We start from the raw sequence: 20,619 nt of genomic DNA, 5'->3' as shown, positions 1-20,619 counted from the left end.
TACATATTTAGTTTCTCCAGATTTTCATCGGCTGCTACCTTATTTGTATGGTAGCAGCCGATTTGTATGATGATTTGTATGATGATGTAAAGATAAATGCATCTGCTAACTGTTTACATGGTAATACATAGACGGAAAGAGAAAAATAAATGGTTATTAGTATTCAAGTGTCACTTATGTTTGTTTACAGTCTCGAAATGTGGGATGTTTATTTATTTATCTGGCTTGTAGCAGGAGTTTCTTCCAAGTATTTGACACGCCAGCCTTTAAAGGCTAGAGTAGATGATGGTAAAATAATCTGGGGAAATATGGGTTGGGTTCCCACAGGAAATGTTTTGAATGTTTTTCGGAAATGTCATTAAGTGGCACTTTAACGATCCAAAAGATCTGATCCACTCTCCGTGGGCTGGGCTGCTTGATTGTGTCGGTCTGTCTTCTGTACGTCTCCAAGTGTCTACTCATCCTCAACGTCACGTTCTCCTCTGCGTCTCCCAGATAACGATGAGCCACTGCTGAGCGGCTCGGGAGACGTTTCCAAAGAGTGCGCCGAGAAGATCCTAGAGACCTGGGGGGACTTGCTCTCCAAATGGTGAGCGTCTCTCTCTCCCTCTGCGTCTCTCTCTCTCTCTCTCTCTCTCTCTCTGTCTCTGTCTCTCTCGCGCTGTCTGTCTCTGTCTCTGTCTCTGTCTCTGAAAGTCGTTGGCTGAATGACTTCATTCTTTGTGTGTGGCAACAGGAAGGAAAGAGTTACTGATAAGTAGCTCATTAAGATGGCTTTCCTGTGTCATTGCTTCAATTGTTCTTAATCAAAAGCTTGTGAGGAACTCAATTAAAATGGCTGGGATTTAATTAGCATAAGCTTCAAGCTGCTTTGCTGTGAAGTTGGCATGAGCATATTTGGAGTCCGCCCACCGCCTAGTTAAGAGAAACACAAGTATTTAATGATATCTTGACTGTAACACTCCGATGCACACATGAATATAAAACGACAAAATTAATCTATTCACTTACATGTGCCGTCTTGACTGTGATAGAAAAACACTGTTAAATCTTCCATTTAAGGATGATAAAACTTGAAATAGATGGCCAACAAAGTTTTTTTTTTTGCAAGGGATCATTTTGATATTTTCTAAACAATCGTGTTGTGGTACAAGATTAAGAGTGTTGTGGAAGCGACAAGAAGCCATGTTTGTTGGCATGAACATGGTATAAAAAAAAACAATTGACGTGTACGTGAAGTCGTGTACCCAAAGCAAACAACAGACGCCTGACATGGGGCTAAACGTCCTTAAAGCCAGCACACACTACAGCTGTCATTGAAAGGCACCATTACAAACTGCTGATCGCCACGTCTTGGAGAATGGCGCAATATTAAGAAAATACTGTCATGCTGTTTCGTCAGGTGCTGTCGCCAACACTGCCTAGGACTCAGTTACTCAATCACATGTGGTCTTTTTTTCCACCGAAGAGAGTCACCATAGACGGCAGTCCCTCGAAGATTGACTAACACAAGTATTTCCCAAATCTTGTGTTGGACGGGAGTGGAACCTTCACAGAATACTTTGTGTTGAAGGTGTCATGTATCTAACTCAGACGAGATCACGAGTGGTCAGAACTCAAGTGAGAGCTAATGCATTGATATCAGCTGCTGAGAGAACCTATGAAAAGGACCCAAAACCAAGAGGCTTGTCAACCAGTGGGCATGGGGAGTCCTGGCTTACGCCCTACAAATAACAAGGCTTTCCAAATATCCTCTGTGTGTGAGAGGGAGGGGGAGGGAGGGAAGGAAAGAAAGAAAGAAAGAGAGAGAGAGAGAGAGAGAGGGGCAGAGAGGAAAGGGAGAGGGAAGGAGGGAGGGAAAGAAAGAGAGAGAGGGAGGGATAGAGAGAGAGGGTGAGGGAGGGAGAGAGAGCGGGAGGGAGAGATATCTTGCCCCTGGGGGCGAAGCCTGGCCTTACTTTACTTGACACGCACGCGCACATGCATGGGCGCACACACTTTTCACAGTATGCCTTGTTTCGGTGCTTAGTCTTAGCAGAAAATGCCATGGATTGCATAATCCGAGGGTTGGAACAAATAAACAGTGAGAGGGAGAATGAATTAACAGAGGGGGAAAAAGTGAGACAGTCATGGTGGATTCAGGGAACTTGTTGTCATCTCTCATCATGTGCTAGTGGGTACGTAGGTACAGCCATGCCTCCGAGCTTCCTTGTGTGTGTGTGTGTGTGTGTGTGTGTGTGTGTTCGTGTGTGTGTGCATGTGAACTTTATCTTTGTAGAGCCGTCTCTTTGGTGCCCTACCGGAGGGGAAGTACAGAGAGAGAGAGAGAGAGACAGACCACATGCACTTTATACTGTTTAAAACTTCCATTAACCTTCAGTCCCCACATTTGCTACGTTTTCAAACTAGTCCGCCAAGTAAATAGCTTATTGACCCCATGGAAGAGGGATTTCTAACCTGCGCCCACTCCACACGGTAGCTCCTCACTGGAGAGTCACTTATTTTTTTCCTCCTGAGATTGTACTGCTTCAGCACTTTCTCTTCTTCCGGGACAAATGCACCATCTGCATTTATAATATGCAAAACTTACAGAATAGATAATTGTCCTAGTCTGGTTTATCTGTCCTGTACTACTGTCACGCCTGTTGCTCACTTTTCTAAAGGACTAATGGTATTGCTCAACCCCGATCATATCACAGTTACCAGTGTGATAATACGTCAGTCTACACTTTCATTTAAATATCACAGGGGACAACATTTGATCGCTTTAGCAGACTTTGAATGATGACAATGTTTCATTCTCTCATGTTGATTTTTTTCTTGTTTCTTTCCTCCCCGTCATTGATCCAAACATCATCCCTCCAAACATCATCCCTCCAAACATCATCCCTCCAAACATCATCCCTCCAAACATCATCCCTCCAAACATCATCCCTCCAAACATCATCCCTCCATCCATCCCTCATCCATTCAATCATCGAACCATCATCCCTCCCTCCCTCCCTCCCTCCCTCCCTCCCTCCCTCCCTCCATCCTTCCATCGTCCATCATCATCTTCACCGTGGCCCCCCCCCCCCCGTCCCCCCCCCTGCGGTCCAGGCACCTCAACCTCTCGGTGCGCCCCCGACAGCTGCCCGCGCTGGTGCGCAGCGGCGTGCCCGAGGCCCTGCGAGGAGAGGTCTGGCAGCTCCTGGCGGGTTGCCATAACAACGACCACCAGGTGGAGGAGTACCGCACCCTCATCACCAAGGTAAGAGCCCACACACGTACAAAACGGGCCGTAGACGTGTGCGTATGTGCGTGTGTAAGTGTGCGTGTGTGTGTGTGTGTTTTACCCCCCAGCGCTCTGATCAGGGGGTCAGAATATCGACACGCTGTAATGACCCAAGTATTAACACGAGGGATTTGAGTCCGGTTTCAATAACGAAAGGAATATCAAAACAAGTCGAGGTTCACAAATGAGAAATGTATTTTCATGAGCCTTCAGGGGGGGCCGGGGTGTACATCCTGTGACCCTCTGCTTGGCACTTGAATCTCATGGGCAAGAAGGGGCCCAATGTGTCTTTGATGATCAATTGATTCTTTGAGAAGCCCTCGCTTTACTTGGATCACTGTGTGTGTGTGTGTGTGTGTGTGTGTGTGTGTGTGTGTGTGTGTGTGTGTGTGTGTGTGTGTGTGTGTGTGTGTGTGTGTGTGTGTGTGTGTGTGTGTGTGTGTGTGTGTGTGTGTGTGTGTGAGGCCTGCTCTCCTCTGGTTATGTAAAGTCAACGTCCCGCGGCTCACCGGGTCCCAGGTGGTGACAAGATGTCGCCCTCACGACCCCCCCCAATCACACACACACACACACACACACACACACACACACTGGCTCACACATGCACACGCGGACACACACACACACACACACACACACACACACACACACACACACACACACACACTGGCTCACACTGGCTCACACATGCACACGCGGACACACACACACACACACACACACACACACACACACACACACACACACACACACACACACACACACACACACACACACTGTCTCACACACCCACACACACACTGGCTCTCACACACACACACACACACACACACACACACACACACACACACACACACACACACACACACTGTCTCACACACACCAACACACACACACACACGTACACACTGGCTCACACACACATACACACACCCTCAAGAGTCGCACACCCCCACAGTCACACATACACACCCCCACAGTCTCTCTCACTCAAACACTCTCTCACTCACCCCCACAGTCTCTCTCTCACTCACCCCCACAGTCTCTCTCTCACTCACCCCCACAGTCTCTCTCTCACACACACACACACACACACACACACACACACACACACACACTGGGTCACACACACACACACACACACACACACACACACACATACACACACACACACACACACTGACTCACACACACCCACACACTGTCTCACACACACACACACACACACACACACTGTCTCACACACACACACACGCACACACTGGCTCTCACACACACTATCTTGCACACACACACACACACACTATGACGTTTGAATATTCGCTATCTATTATTATGTCAATGACTCGCATTACGTCAATAACAGGACAAACTAATACAATGAGGCATGACTACTTGTATAGGTAGTTTATTTAAGTTTAAACATATTTGACAACATATTACCTACACAAAAATAAGTAAATTAACTAATGGCCAAGACCGCAGACCTCGCTCTCGCCCGCTCACTCGCTCTCTTTTTCTCTCTCTCTCCCTCGCTCCCCCTCACTCTCTCTGCGCATACTGGTTTAAATAAACAACAACAATAAACAAATGCTGAGTGCTGATCAAGAGTTTTGTGCAAGCAATTTAAGGTCCCGACTCTTGTTCCAAATATGGCAGGCTTCATTCAGTGATTCAGCCGTGGCGCGCTGTGTGTTTTTCCACATTCCAATATTAATTTTCACCTAAAAACTATTTGAATTCAGAATATTCGTTGACAGCCCTCACACACACACACACACACACACACACACACACACACACACACACACACACACACACACACACACACACACACACACACACACACACACACACTTATTATTATTATTATTATTAGTTGCTGTTCCTCACCTCCAGTCCACACTCCACTGCCAGGGTTTCCTACCGCTGTCCTTTGCAGGTAAATGAAATAATCATAAGCATAAGACCCCGGCTTAAAAGCATCCTCGCTGTATATCGGAGTCAATACAAAGGTATTATTGTTCTCCCACTTCCCGACAACATGATCGGTTTGTGTTGGAAAAAGCTCTGCTGCTGCTGTCCTCATTTGAGGACAATTACCCAGGAAGTTGCCTATGGGAACGCAGCACTAGCAGCAGAAGTTGGCCATGGGAGAGCAGAGCGAGTAAAGCAGTACTGGCTGGCAGAGGCCGGCGAGGGGATATCAGAATAGTGTTGCACTATAACTACATCTGGCTCTGAGAGGGGGAGACAGGCAGAGGCAGGGGTTTCTACGGTCTGTTCTCGAGGCCGACTGGGGCCTTGTGACACACCAGAGACACCAGATAAAGGGATCCGCAAGATGGTTACCGGCGATGTGCTGGGAAATGAAAGCGTGCATGTGTGTGTGTGCGCGCCATGTGTGTGTGTGTCATATGTAAACAAAGGAACAGAATAAAGTGTGTTACCCCCCTTGGAGAAGTGGATGAATGTATCTTTGTGACGTGTCGTTGAGTGATTTGGAACGGGCTTTTGTGTGTTTGGAAGCAACCGCGATCAGACATTACAGAGACGATCGCTGAGGAAAAAAAACAACCTGTAATGATCATTAAAATATAAACAGTCAAACAAAGACTTTATTTGTCTGGTGTGAAAATGCACTTGACAGGTAAGGGCGTTTCCTGCTGTGTTAATTCCACGTACGCCTGGGATTAAAACATGGCATAGGAGCGCATTCAAAGTGAACCGCAATTCAACAAAACTTTGCAAGGTTTGTTGCTCCTTCCTTGTTTATAGCGGTTTTCTTTTTTCTAATCTAATATCCCCCTACTCTTCTACACACACTGGCACACACTTACACTGGCACACACACACACACACACACACACACACACACACACACACACACAAAGAAATACTAATAGCTTTGTGTGCTCTGTATGTTCAGTGCCTGTTTGTGTTTGCTCAAGCACGTTCTGTCCTAGCCTATGAGCACTGTCCCTCCCACCAACATCCACCACGGCCCTGTCTGTTCTCAGCAGGGCATCAGTATATGGATGGATGGGTGGGTTTGTGGTGTGTGTGTGCGTGCGTGCGCGTGTGCGTGCGCGTGTGCGGGCGGGCGGGTAGATGAATGGGTGGGCGGGTGGACGGTCACGGATGACCTTGTTAATTGAGGTTGCGGGGGCCCACAGGACGGGAAGTCCTAGTCTGGACACGATTGTTATCAGTCCAGTGGTAACACATTGAGTCATTAGGGGCCCGGGCTGGCCGCGGCCCACATCGTGATACTAGTACCGCCGGGGTTGGAACGAGGCCCAAGCCGCGGCTAATTGCTTTATTGGCGGTGGGGCGCTACAGCGCCGAGCAGAGGAGCCGTCTGCGGCGGCGGCGGGGGCCGTTGGACGCGGTGGCTTTGTCGTAATTCGTGGCACCTCGTCATACGAGGGCGGTCGTTGGGACGTTGAAGAGCCGCTGCGTAGGGGCCTCGCTGGTGTGGCGTCGCCCCGGGGCGGGGCTCTGGGTCGGACGTGGACGAGGCTGTCACATGCAGCGTGTTTGAGTTAGCGATGTAATGAAAGGCTGGATATGTGTTTGTACTTGTTATTGAAGCCGTGATCTTGATCCGATTTGCCCGGCAGTTATCCCCCCCCACGACAATCCCCCCGTCCCTAAGGGATCAGGAAATATGATAATCTTATCTCATGCTTAACTAATGACCTGTTTACGTTCTTTGCATTATGGGGAGGTCGAAGACATGAACCCAAATCTTTCTTTCCTTCAGTGGCATATCTAAACAGCTTCAGACATAGTTTTGCTTATTGTATTATTGTGTGTGTGTGTGTGCGTGTGCCTGCGTGTGTGTGTGTGTGTTGTGGCTGACTGCGTTGCGGATCTCATTTTCCAAACCATTGACTCCATGCTGACGTCAGCAGGCCTGACTCGGGCGCATATGTTGAGCGAACCCAGAATGTGTTGAGCGATCCCATGCTGATAGGGTGATGACCAACTGGTCGTAGCCCTGGTGGTGGTGGGATCTGATAAGGCGTGGTCTCATATCTACAGACCCTTTTTCAAGGACATTTAGGGTAGCCTGAGGGTTTGGTGATTCGGCTTGGCACTGGAATGGTAGGGAACAATACAAATAGTGTACTGGTGTAATTAAAGGCTCTGGATTCAGTGATGTCAATCTGTAATTAAAATAAAGTCATTATTGTTGCATGTTCGCCGTCAGTAAGGCGTGTGAACAAAACACAAAAAGGGGATTATTTGGGGTATTTCTTGTACAAGCGTACCGAGTAACATGGTACCATGGGAAGCAATCGTATTTGCTTTTTCTAGCCCAATACCGTCTGAACACTAGGTGCCAACGTTCCAGTCGGCGCATTGACACACGGGCGCGCACACCGTCTTTCACCGGAGCCTTCGACACCTGTACTATTCAGACAGGCCGCGCACACGCAGGATGTCAACGTGCTCAGATGGGGCCTACGTGCACATCCATCCACACTGTGTATATAAACACCATCACACACACAAAGGCCTGCCCCCCCCCCCCCCAGACACGGCTTCACGCAGGCTCCCCCACGCAGAGACGGTGGGGAAAACAACCCCTTCTGTCAAATAAACTTGTCCGGGTCCCCAGTGTCACCCACATGGCTTCCGACCGTGTGTGTGTGTGTGTGTATCGTTCTCTCGTCCCAAGCTGCAAAGTCTTCCCGCTTGTTAAAGGAATAGTATGCGATGAAACGCCGCTTTCCCCCCCCCCACCCGGGGCTGTTTGTCGACATGGTGCAGAGTGCCGTTCTGCTCCACCGCTGCCCGAGTCCATTTCTACAGAGGACGGGAGGTCCCGCAGTGACAGCGCCACAGCAGATGCACTAGGTCTTAATATGACTGCGTTTGTGAGCCGCCGATGTGAGTTTCACCGCCATAGAAACAACCGCTCCTGGGTTCTGCCTTTGGAATGGCGCTTTCTTTTGTATTCCTGCTAAGGGGAATCGGAGCGGTTTAGGGGGTGAGCGGTTCTTTGAGGTTTTGCAGGTGCACGCGTCTCAAAATGGAGGTTGGAGCTTTAAGAGTGGGTTGCGTTCTCCAGGTGTCTGTCGTATAGGGTAATGCGTGTCATGGGTCGCTTTGTCATGCGTACTGCCGAACCGGCGCGGACTGCAGAGCGAAGGTAAAGGGGTAATGTAAAGTGTTCTGGTGTTGTGGACCGCGAATAGGCTCTATTAAATCGAATTATGGCAGAGTGTAACTTGACCTTTGATAGTCATAAGGTCTGGTATTTTGCGCTTGCATAAACCCTGCGGATCACGTGCAAAGAATGGGTAGCAATGGCCTAAATGGGGCACATGTTTCGCTGCCATAACACTATCATTCACACGAAAGCCTTTTTGATTTATTTATAGTATATATATTATGGTATATAATACTATGCTCTAGCCCTGGTCTGGCTCACAATCTTCCTCACCCGCTCTCTCCTTCCACTCCCCCTTTCTATCTCTTTTCTCACCCTTTTGCTCTCACTCTCCTAATCCGTTCTCCTCACCCTCTCTCTTGTTCTCTCTCCCAGTCTCTTTCTGTCGCTCTCTCTCTCTCCCTCCCATCCTTCTCTCTCTATTTCTGTCTCTCTCTCTCTTTCTGTCTCTCTGTCCTCACCCTCTATCTCTCCCTTCATCCTTTCTCTCTGGCTCACCCACTTCTTTCCTCCTATTGCCCCTCAGAGCCAAGAACCTGCAGATTATCCTCCTTCCTCTTCTCTCTCCCCCCCCCCCCCCCCCCTACTCTCTCATCCAGTGTTGTGTCTATATTAAGCTTCTCGTGTGTGAGTCTAGATTGTGGGGCAGAAAGGTGTAGCCCAGCGTGTGTTTTTGTGTGTGTGTGTAACTTTTGTCTTCCATCACGCTATACAAACACAACCAAACAAAAAGACATTGGATTAGTTAAACTAATCCAATGTATTTTTTTTAAATCATTAGCCTGTATTCTTAATGATCAAATAAATATATAGTACATGCATGTTATTATAAAAACACATACTAGAAAGGGCAGGATAGTAACAGGAATTCAAACGTGACGCAAACATCTGAATGTTCCTTCATATTTTATTGAAGAGTTGTCAAGCAGTCTTGGGCTCCTTTGGTCACATGATTTCCAAGAGTTTAATTAAGACGGATTAATTAAGAGACAAGTCGATTCCTATATAAATATGCATAAACCTGTATAATTAGTGAATGTGTGCCATGATGCGTCTTGTTGACTCTGAGAGCAGATGTTTACGTGGCAGATAGCGGGGTGGGGGGGGGGGGGGGGGTCTCCTGGTATACCATGTGACCATCACATCACACACATAGAAGCATCTGGAATCTGGATGCCTCTTGACATGTGTAGACACATGTGTGGACGCTTAAGCTACCGTGAAGTCACGCGGATGAGGGCATGTCCGTGTTCAACACAACTTGTTTTAGGGTTTAGATGAAGTGCTTTATATATCCCAAAATAACATTGGGTCACGCTAAATGTTTTAGTGTTTCGGAGTTCACGTGATGATTGCAGTGATGATCACGTGATGATTGCAGTTGCAGCATTCGCACACGCACAGACTGACTGACTGACTGACTGACTGACTGACTGACACATGCACACACGCTGACACACACAGACAGACAGACAGACGCATGCACACACGCTGACACAGACACACAGACAGACGCTGACACTTACACACACACACGCTGACACTTACACACACACACACACACGCTGACACTTACACACACACACTGACACTTACACACACACACAAACGGACCATGTGCACGTATAATCACTCACTCCGCACATGCATTCATACCCTGGCACACTTGCACGGGGATTAGCAAGGTTAAACACACAGTACTGTTTTAAAATCTAAAAAGTCCCTGGAGGAAAGTGGAACTGTTTGTATAGAACTACCGATTACGTAAGGGCCATTGTTAGACATGGGTTATGTTGTTTACAGCGGGCAGGGGGGGGGGGGTTTAGCACACGCTTACACAATTTTGAGCACGCCACTGTTTAACAAACATATTCTCTCTGTATGAATAGTATTGTTATTATTATGGTAAAGTTGCCATGGGGACCTCCCTGCACTGGCTGGAAGCTACAGGGAAATGTTTTGTATGAGGTCCCTTCTTATCGCTCGGAGCGGAGCCTTGTGTAATCCACTGTGGACAATTTCTGTTTGGAAGTCCACTCGCATCTCCTGTAACAAGCCCCACCATATCAACACATTGGGCAAGTCCGGTAACATGTTGTCTTTGTTGGGATCCAAACTCATAACCAATAACCAATGTCAGAACCCGGTTTTATAACCCTGGTAAACTGTAAAACATGTCCCGAACAGTGGGCCCTGTGTGCGCTCCGGGAACGCCTAATCTAATATTCTCTACATGTATGTCTGGTCCTTTCTCAGAAGGAGTGCGACCAGTACGGTGGGTCATGTGGTGCGTTTGGATACGGTCGATGGGCTGTCCAGGTCGTTGTGACTGAGCGTTGTGGACCCAAAACAAACAAATGGAGGAGTTAGAGTTGTTTGGTAAAACAGAGACACCAGCCTTTTAATCACACAGTGCTACAGAATAGATGTAAATATTATAGATCTAATATATATATCTATGTATATATCAGAAATATGCACCTTTTGTTCCACACTCAGAAGTCACCAGGTTCTCAAGCATTATATCTGTTGAAATGCCATCGACACTGTGTTGACATTCCTGAGGAAATAAAGGGCAATCTTTTATTTATAATCAAATGGTTGTTGTGAAAAAGTAATCTCTGGTCTTCATTGCAGAAGAGAAAGTACCATATTTGTGTATTGACTGTAGGGGTGATTTTTCTCTCCAGTCCATGCTTATCTGTTTTGAGTCAGTGTTGACTTTGGACAGAATGTTTAGAGAGCTGATACAGTACGCTATCCTGGCTTTGATTAAAGACCTCAAACAAAATATTATTTAGATTAATGGCTCAAATATTTTAAATGTTTGATGGCAGACATCACTGTCTGTCTGTGTGTGTGTGTGTGTGTGTGTGTGTGTGTGTGAGAGAGAGACTGTGGGGGTGAGTGAGAGAGTCTGTGAGTGAGAGAGACTGTGGGGGTGAGTGAGGGAGAGAGAGAATGTGGGGGTGAGTGAGAGAGTCTGTGAGTGAGAAAGACTGTGGGGGAGTGTATGTGGGGGTGTGCGACTCTTGAGGGTGTGTGTGGGAGTGTGTGACTGTAAGGCTGTGTTTGACTGTGGCGGTCAAACACAGACACACACACACCCACCGAGTGTGTGTGTGTCTGTGTGCTTGTCCTGTTTGAGTAATGTGCTGTTTACGTGCGCCTAGCATTGTAGATGGACACAGTTCAGCAACCTTTTAAAACAACCAATACGTAACTGCCAGCAATTTTCAAGTGTATTATGTATGAGGACAGAGGGTGTGGGCGTGGCCTGTGTGCGACAGAGGGGAGGAGAAAAGTGGAGGGGGAGGGAAAGGGGCGGTCTTACACCCTCAGAGCTTGCCATTGGTTACAGCTACAGAGGAGAGGGAAGGACCCTCTATGCCATCGCTTCTGGAGAGCGAGCGAGAGAGAGAGGGAGAGAGAGCGAGGATAAATGAACACAGGGGGGTGTTCTCCCAGCATTAGTCTGCCTGGCTCCCTCACGTTCCCTGCCCACATTGTGAACTGCTTCTCTGGTAAGATCCAAGGAGAAGTGTGTGTGGTTGCTTCTCTGTCTGTGTGTGTGTGGGTGTGCGTGTGTGCGGGGGTGTGTGTGTGTGTGCGTGTCTGTGGGAGAGCGCATGTTTGTCTGCGCACGGGTCTTCCAACAACATCGGTCACCCTCTCTGCGCTGCCTTCATCCTCTCCTCCTCCTCCTCCTCCTCCTCCTCCTCCTCCTCATCGTCTCGTCTGCGCTCCCTCGTGATGAGAGAAGCCCGAGCAGACTCAGAGAGGCAGGGACGGCACAGCGCACCAGAGACTAGGGGAGTAACGAGGACGCGGAGACGGACCCCCGCGAGAGAGGGACCCGGGAAGCCATTGATGCGCGGCTGATAGCCTTATTGACCGCTTCACATAATAGCCGGTGCCAATGGATTACGCAATAACGTACGTTCATCAGGAGCTATTGTTGGGACTGTGCAGACTGTAGTCTCAGCGAGCAGCCCTCGCTCTCCTTGTCCACCCCCCCCCCCCCCCCCCCCCCCCCCCACTCGCCCCCCCCCCCCCCCCCCGCAGCAGATGTGGAAGCCTTTTCTCACAGACTTTTATAAGGAACCGCGGACGGAACGTTTCTGTGTGCCCACCGGACCGAACTCTGGCCCACGTCTTTGGTTTTGTCCCTTTTTTCACGTGACTTTGGACTTTTGCGAGCCGATGGACATTTAACCTTGCGGCGAAGGGAAGGTTGTGATCAGAATGCGTGTTTTTTACGTGGAAAGACTGTTGCGTACATGCGTGATCACCTGTCCCGTTTCGACCACCTTTGTCGGCTGAGGAGGAGATTCTAAGAGGCTTCCAAGGATTCCACCTCTCACCATGGAGTCTCAGCAGGAGTCTTTATGCTGTAAATGAAGCCACGTAGCAAGTCGGCATAAGCTCCAACCCACCGGCGTGACAACAGGGAGCGGGTCCCCCTTCGACACCCTTCAGGGGGGGTCCTCCCTTCGACGAGTGCCCCCGACCCAAGATGATGAACTCCACCCTGGATCCATCGAACCTAAGCTCCGCCATTTCCGACCTGTTCAACTCCTCGGCCCCGTTCTGCCTGCTGGAGGTAGGCTACCCCCACATCTTCAACACCTGCATCCTGGAAGTGTCCATCATCCTGCTCCTCGCCGTGCTGATCATCTGCGGCAACCTGGTGGTGATCTTCGTCTTTCACTGCGCCCCGCTGCTCAGCCAGCACACCACCAGCGCCTTCATCCAGACCATGGCCTACGCTGACCTGCTGGTGGGCGTGAGCTGCCTCATCCCCTCCCTGTCCCTGCTGCACCGGCTCCAGGGCTTCGACGCCAAGCTCACCTGCCAGGTGTTCGGCTACATCGTGTCGGTGCTGAAGTCGGTCTCCATGGCGTCGCTGGCGTGCGTGAGCGTGGACCGCTACATCGCCATCACGCAGCCGCTCACCTACGCCTCGCTGGTCACGCCGTGCCGCGTGCGCTGCTGCATCGGCGTCATCTGGCTGTACTCTGCGCTGATCTTCCTGCCGTCCTTCCTGGGCTGGGGCAAGCCGTGCTACCACGGCGACGTGGTCCGCTGGTGCGCGGTGGAGTGGCGCACGCAGCCGGCGTTCACCACCTTCATCGTGGCGTTCCTCTACGCGCCGGCCGCGCTCACCGTCTGCTTCACCTACGCCAACATCTTCAAGATCTGCCGGCAGCACACGCGGGAGATCAGCGAGCGCCACGCGCGCTACCGGCCGCAGCAGCTGCAGGGGCTGGCCGTGGGGTCGGTGGGGTCCTCGGGGTCCGTGGCCGTGTTCAAGGACTGCAGCGTGGTGGAGCAGGGCCAGCTAGCCCACTTGCCACAGCATCAGAGACTGCAGCAGCAGCAGCAGCCGCCGCCGCCGCCACCACCGCCGCCGCCACAGCCCTCAGCGGCCCCCTACCCGGACAAGCGTTACGCGGTGGTGCTGTTCCGCATCACCAGCGTCTTCTACATCCTGTGGTTGCCTTACATCCTGTACTTCCTCCTGGAGAGCGGGGGGATCTATCAGCACGCCGTCGCCTCCTTCCTCACCACCTGGCTGGCCATCAGCAACAGCTTCTGCAACTGTCTCATCTACAGCCTGTCGAACTCTGCCTTCCGCAAGGGCCTCAAGCGCCTGTGCTCCTTCTGCGTGCAGCGCAGCGTGGCGGGCAGCAGGCTGAGCAGCAGGAACGCCAAAAAGGCCTGCTTCGGGCCCTCCGAGCAAGGCAGCAGAGGACCCGGGTACGGCTACGGTCACGGGGAGATAAAAATGGGAACGACATGTCACGTCTAAGGACCGCGTCCCAGAATGAGCTTGGGGAATTAAAAAGGCATTTGAAATAGTTTTGAGGTTGCTTGAAGCATTTTCTCGTGTGTGTCTCCCTCTTGGCGGGGGCTAGACCGTGCCGGTAGACAGATGAGCACAGGGGTTAGATGATGTTGCAGTCGTTTCTAGCCGGCCTTTACGTTTTTTCGTGGCACCGTGCTCGGTCGGAAGGGAACAGTGAGAGACGGACAGAGGTAGGAGAGAGCGCAGGACTAGGGAGGCGATCCGATCACGGAGGTTGACCAGGGCTCGATGCAGGAGACTCTCGTGCGTTTGAGAGAAGACGGGGGTTCACAGAGCGAGGGATCACTTGTTTTATGAAGGTGGATGAGACTTTTGAAGTATCCTGCAGGAATGGTTTGAGAAATGTCCGGGACGTCTTTATTGTTTTTGCTGTAATGAAAGGCAAAACCTTATCTAGCCAAAAGTACACATAGACAGGAAGAGCAGAATGTGAAGTTTGTGGAACCGTGCACCAGATTGGTGTAATGTGTACTGAACATTCAAAACAGGAATGTTAAGAATGGATGGAAAATATGTGTTATTTAAACTAGACGGCTGGTTTTAAGGAAGATTTAATGGATGTTAGAGTTGAACTTTAGGAAAAACAAACTCTTTAATTAAATGTTGTTCTTAGCCGCAGGGTGTTTAAAATACTCAAGTAATTTATGAGACATGAAATTCATGTTTGTGTTTGAGTATGCGTATGGGTATGTACCCATATTTGACCTGGTGAATTGAGACATTCATTGTTTGCTATAGCATTAGCTTAACGGAACATGTGTCCAGACCAAGATGTTTTCACGTCCCTTGTTTCCTAACCTGTTTGTACGATGGAGATTTTTCTTTTGGAAACATTCTGCGCTTATAAAATATGAAGTGGAATATTATCAGATGAAAGACTGTTAAACGGAGCGTGAACCACAACACTAGTTTACATGCATCTCCTCATTTTAATATTTACAGTGGGGTTTGGTCTAATTAGGTATATTTATTTCCTGAATCGTGCATTGTCGGTCAAATGTTTAATTATTTTGGGTCCACCTTAACCACACATGATCAGCCAAATAGGTTCAGAACCCTCAGACTGGAACCCTTGCCGTCTCAGTTTGTGATTTGCTAGGAGAGAAAATCTTACCATTTCCCAGCGACTAGTATTGAATTCTATAATGTCTCAGTTGCGCACCCTTGCACTCTCGCATCGCGTCTGTAGCCTGATGTTTTGTGATTGCATAACTGTGCCAGCAGTGAAGGCCACGCACATAATTACAAACGCATACACAGGAGAAACAGGCGACCGGGCAAGCAAACGTAACCAAGCACACAACAACAGTTTTCACTGTGTCTGTGTGTCTTTTGTGATCTAACAAAAAATATGCATTTGGGAATATACATTTTGGAAAATAATTGCATTTATTTGGCACTTTTGGAAATATTTTTCTTCTCATAAGCTATTACCATTCTTATTATTGATACTGGTACTCACTTTATTTGTGCATAGATTCCTAATTTCGTTTTTTTTTTCTACCAAAGAGAGTGTGATAGGTGTTATTGGGATATGGTAATATATTCTGATAATTAAGTTATATTTATGAAATGAATGATGACAATTCTGAAGAGCATTGAGATGAGATTGTAACTGACTTTATACCAGTCCAATGCACTGTCCCGGTCCCTTGTCTTTGTTATTGCGGTAACGTTGAAATAAAATGTGCTACATGAATACCTTTTTTCTTTGACTTTAGAGATGCCCCATTACTGCCTTTTGTAGAATTCCCATGATGAGCCAATACAGTTGCCATGGCAGCATGGAGATCAATTATTTGAATTAGGTGGAGATTAGTTTGATTAATGCTTCAGTGAAGGCTGTATATAAATCGCTGAATAAATTTTGTTCTGCATTCGGTTTACAATTATCCAAGTGCATGTAAATAAACTATTGTATATTTAAGAGTTGGCAAATGTATTTATTTGAATAATTTAACATCGGGACCCCGTTTGGCTCATCGCAAATTAGGCCCAACGATACACAGAAAGATACTTGGTTTCCCTGTTGTCCCACACAGATAGAAACCTGTATGTTTGTGCGTCCGAGTACAAAGTGAACGGGGCCTGTCCTTCCACATGCGTGTGGAAGTGCGAGCTTGCACTGAACAGTGTGTTCTGGATGGTGTCCACCGTCATCCCCCCCTAGACATCATTATCACCTTACCCGCGGTTTGCACCGACCGTTGCATCGTCAGGGGTGTGTGTGTGTGAGAGCCTCGGTTCCTGTGATGTGCACAAAGGCTCGCAGTGAGGTGTAGGTACCATGTGTCCGGTGTTCCTACCTTATTTTGTACGACAAACGTAACCCTTGCTGTCGACTTGAACTGTTAAGGATTTTTTTTTTCTGAGGAGCACTGCCAAATATTAAGCCTCTTAGCCTATTACCTGTCCTACGTGGTCCTAGCCTTTGCTATATTTTCTTGTACGAAAAATTAGTATTTTTGTTCAATTCAACCAGGTGATAAAAAAAGCTTTTAGTAACCGGGGAGGTGACTGTGATGGTTACTCTGAGCATGTTTGTCCTTTCCCGTTTATACAGTGGAATACGGCATCGCAGCTGGTGAACTTGATGTGTGTATGATAATTGCTATTTCAACATGTGTTCTTTTGTTGTGATGAGGTGCCCTCCCACCACTTGATCAAGTCTGTTCAATAAAACATTCCCTTTCCAAGGGTGGTTAATGGTCCAATTCTTCGCTGACGAGCAACTGGGGCAATGCTGAATCGATGAACGGTTTGGCTGCTGCACAACTGCACGCACACACACACACATACACATTCGCACGCACGTGCTTCTCGAGCACGGGACAATTATTTGATCTGTGTAATTGACTCCATGGGTCTTCAGAGGCACTGGTCTTGAGACCATGAGACACAGCACCGCTGGGCTGCTGGGTTTTGCCGAGGGGAGATGAACTGGGGCAATGGGTTCTGAAAAATGCAACGCTTTTATATGCTTCGTTAAACAGACTACCTGGTAAAGTCCTAATCATTTATTCATTCTAATGTGCAAAAGTTGACACCAAACATTTCCCCGTATCATCGTGTTTACACACTCTCTCCACTACCCACACTGCAATTGGTCGGCTGTGCAATGTACAGCACAATCAGTGCCGTGAGACACACAGACTGTGCAGAGATAGAAAACACACACAGGCAGGAACAAATACCACCCACATAACCTCAAGCACCACAGAGCAGAGGGGGGGGGGGGGGGGGAGAAAACAGCCCGAGCGTTCTGTTATCAGACATGCAATCTGTATTGGATTTTCTGCTGTGTGTTTTCTAAAGGCTGTAAATAGACCCAGCCTGTCTACGCTAATGACAGGCCCATGACCCAGCAGTACTAAGAAACACGCATTACTGTGACTTAAGGAGGTCATCCACTCTAAACATTTGGCTTGTATATGACCCCCGGTGAAGGGTGTGGTTCCTGGATCGTCTCAATGTTGAACATGATTAACACTAGAGCCACATTAGTGAGGTTCCAGACCACCATGGTGAGGGTAGTTAAGCCGTCGTCTCATGTGTCTGACTCCTTCTGTGTCCTATTGCCTTTGAGCCAGACACTTCACCAATGATTAGATGTGTTCGAGTTTGCTAGGTCTGCATCCCCGACCACCCACAACCTGTGTGTGTGAGTGTGTGTGTGTGTGAGTGTGTGTGTGTGTGTGTGTGTGTGTGTGTGAGTGTGAGAGAAAGTGCCCTACAATACAATTCCATAAACTTTTATCGTTTCTGCTGGTGAGATTACAAGCAATTATGTGGTCAATATTAGATTGGGAAGTCTGTGGTTGCATAGTGTCTTTTAAATATTGGCCGTTACTTTTCATAGTTCATAGACAAAGTTCAAGCTAATCCCTAATGCTACTGTGAAGCAGCTTGTTTCCCTATCAACCATATCTGTAACCCAGGTCCAATGATTTACCCGCCGCTTAGATGGAAAGGTAATATATGGAGAATATGAGGGACATAAAGAGCATGCATATCCTCAGAGTGGGATGGTCCTGGCGGGGCGTCTGTCTCCCCCAGTGACTCTGTCTCCCCCAGTGACTCTGTCTCCCCAGTGACTCTGTCTCCCCCAGTGACTCTGTCTCCCCAGTGACTCTGTCTCCCCAGTGGCTCCGTCTCCCCCAGTGACTCTGTCTCCCCAGTGACTCTGTCTCCCCAGTGGCTCTGTCTCTCCAGTGACTCTGTCTCCCCAGTGACTCTGTCTCCCCAGTGACTCTGTCTCCCCAGTGACTCTGTCTCCCCAGTGGCTCTGTCTCTCCAGTGACTCTGTCTCCCCAGTGACTCTGTCTCCCCAGTGACTCTGTCTCTCCAGTGACTCTGTCTCCCCAGTGACTCTGTCTCCCCCAGTGACTCTGTCTCCCCCAGTGACTCTGTCTCTCCAGTGACTCTGTCTCCCCCAGTGACTCTGTCTCCCCAGTGACTCTGTCTCTTCAGTGACTCTGTCTCTCCAGTGACTCTGTCTCCCCAGTGGCTCCGTCTTTCCCGGGCACCAAAGGTTTTGAGGCAGCATTGACGTCAGGGTGATGTCAGGAAGGGCAATATGTTTTTGTCCTTATTTGTCCTCCTTTTTCTTTTTTAAGCCCATTATCAGTATTATACTCTTTATTATACTCAAATCTAATCAGCAGTAAGAATTAAATCAGCCATTTTCTATGAAAAAGAAATGTAATAAAAAAAGAGGGAAAACCCAAAGTTGGGGGCACCGTGGGTTGTGGGCATTGCCGACACACAACACACACACACACACACACACACACACACACACACACACACACACACACACACTCTCCTGGTGGCTTAACTACTTTCCTAAATCTATTTTAGATTAACATTCCAGCGGACGCGCTGGACAGCTGGTATTTCTGTCCCAAGGTAAACAATTAGCAGCGAAAATTTATACCCAACCCTGGGTGCGAGTGTATTGTGAGCCCCAGAAGGAACAGGGTAAGAACAACAGAATGCCATGTCAGCCATTGTGTGGAGTCAGAGTGCAGCGTGAGGCAGAACAATGGAGGAAAAAAGAGCCGCCGGAGCTTCCCACGGAAGAGCTTCTCTCACATGCACCCTGGCTCGGCACCGCAGAGAGAGAGAGTTTACCCGACGCTCGCTCACCCACTCACTGGTTCACGCACAGGGTGTCCCTCTTTATCTCTGTATCTGGCTCTCCTGCTGTGGTCTCTCTGTCTGTGATTCTCAGTCTGTCGCCCAATCCTCAATCGATCCAAATGGGATGTGCCGATTTTCTTCCAAATTGAGGTTTCATGTTCAAAGACGGTTCTACAGTTGTGCTGTATTAATCTGTCTCTGTCTGTCTACATCTCTCTCTCTCTCTCTCTCTCTCTCTCTCTCTCTCTCTCTCTCTCTCTCTCTCTCTCTCTCTCTCTCTCTCTCTCTCTCTCTCTCTCTCTACATCTCTCTCTCGCTACATCTCTCTCTCTCTCTCCATCTCTCTCGCTCTACATCTCTCTCTCTCTCTCCATCTCTCTCGCTCTACATCTCTCTCTCTCTCTCTCTACATCTCTACATCTCTCTCTCTCTCTCTACATCTCTACATCTCTCTCTCTCTACATCTCTCTCTCTCTCTACATCTCTCTCTCTCTCTCTCTCTCTACATCTCTCTCTCTCTCTCTACATCTCTCTCTCTCTCTACATCTCTCTCTCTCTCTCTCTCTCTACATCTCTCTCTCCCTCTCTCTCTACATCTCTCTCTCTCTCTCTCTCTCTCTCTCTCTCTCTCTACATCTCTACACCTCTCTCTACATCCCTCTCTACACACACACTTCCCTTCGCCGTTCTGAGTCCGGGTGTTTGCTCGCCCTGCTCTCACGCGACCATCTCATGACGAGCCCCTTCTTAATGGTCGGACATACGGACGGACGCACACCCACAGCGGGGTTATGTCAGTAGTCTTTGTGCTAGCACTCAGCACTCCAGATAAGTGCGCTACTAAGTGGTGCAGGGAGTGTAAACAAGGATCCTTATCAAGTCCCCTCTCTGGTCAGGAATAGCACCAGAGCTCATAGCAACATGCTACGCTGTACGCTGCGTGCATAGAGACTGTAGCATCACCGTAAACCGTTGTCACGGTAAAGGCCCTGTCGGGACCCCATGAGCAACGGATAGTTTGGATTCAGGAAATCTAAACGACAGCTTTTTGGGTCCCTCGGCCATATTGGAGCTTTTATTTGTAGAAAGAACTTCCTGTTGCTTTTATACACTTCCTGCTTCTCTTATTGTGTGGTGGTTGGGCCGTTTGGT

The 20,619-nt window shown here is 48.7% G+C and overlaps 2 protein-coding genes across 3 annotated transcripts in view; both read left to right on the top strand.

Annotated features, from left to right (window-relative positions):
- rabgap1 (RAB GTPase activating protein 1) overlaps window positions 1–20,619 on the top strand; it is a 72,704-nt gene that overhangs the window by 24,604 nt on the left and 27,481 nt on the right. For both annotated transcript variants that reach the window (XM_084486918.1, XM_084486917.1), the window contains 2 exons: window positions 496–589; window positions 3,100–3,250. In XM_084486918.1, coding sequence (XP_084343044.1) covers window positions 496–589; window positions 3,100–3,250 — 245 coding nt within the window. The remainder of the gene's footprint in view (window positions 1–495; window positions 590–3,099; window positions 3,251–20,619) is intronic.
- LOC311368018 (putative G-protein coupled receptor 21) lies at window positions 12,580–17,008 on the top strand. The gene has a single exon (XM_084486898.1). It carries the CDS (start codon window positions 12,973–12,975, stop codon window positions 14,266–14,268), a length of 1,296 nt encoding a protein of 431 aa, XP_084343024.1. The 5' UTR covers window positions 12,580–12,972; the 3' UTR covers window positions 14,269–17,008.

The sequence above is a fragment of the Micromesistius poutassou genome, assembly GCF_964030765.1.
Source record: "Micromesistius poutassou genome assembly, chromosome: 22".
Classification (NCBI taxonomy): Eukaryota; Metazoa; Chordata; class Actinopteri; order Gadiformes; family Gadidae; genus Micromesistius; species Micromesistius poutassou.
This window is presented reverse-complemented; position numbering and strand designations above follow the sequence as displayed.

Excerpts from the sequence above, each read along its gene's own strand:
- LOC311368018 (XM_084486898.1), top strand. The coding sequence starts at position 12,973 with ATGATGAACTCCACCCTGGATCCATCGAACCTAAGCTCCGCCATTTCC.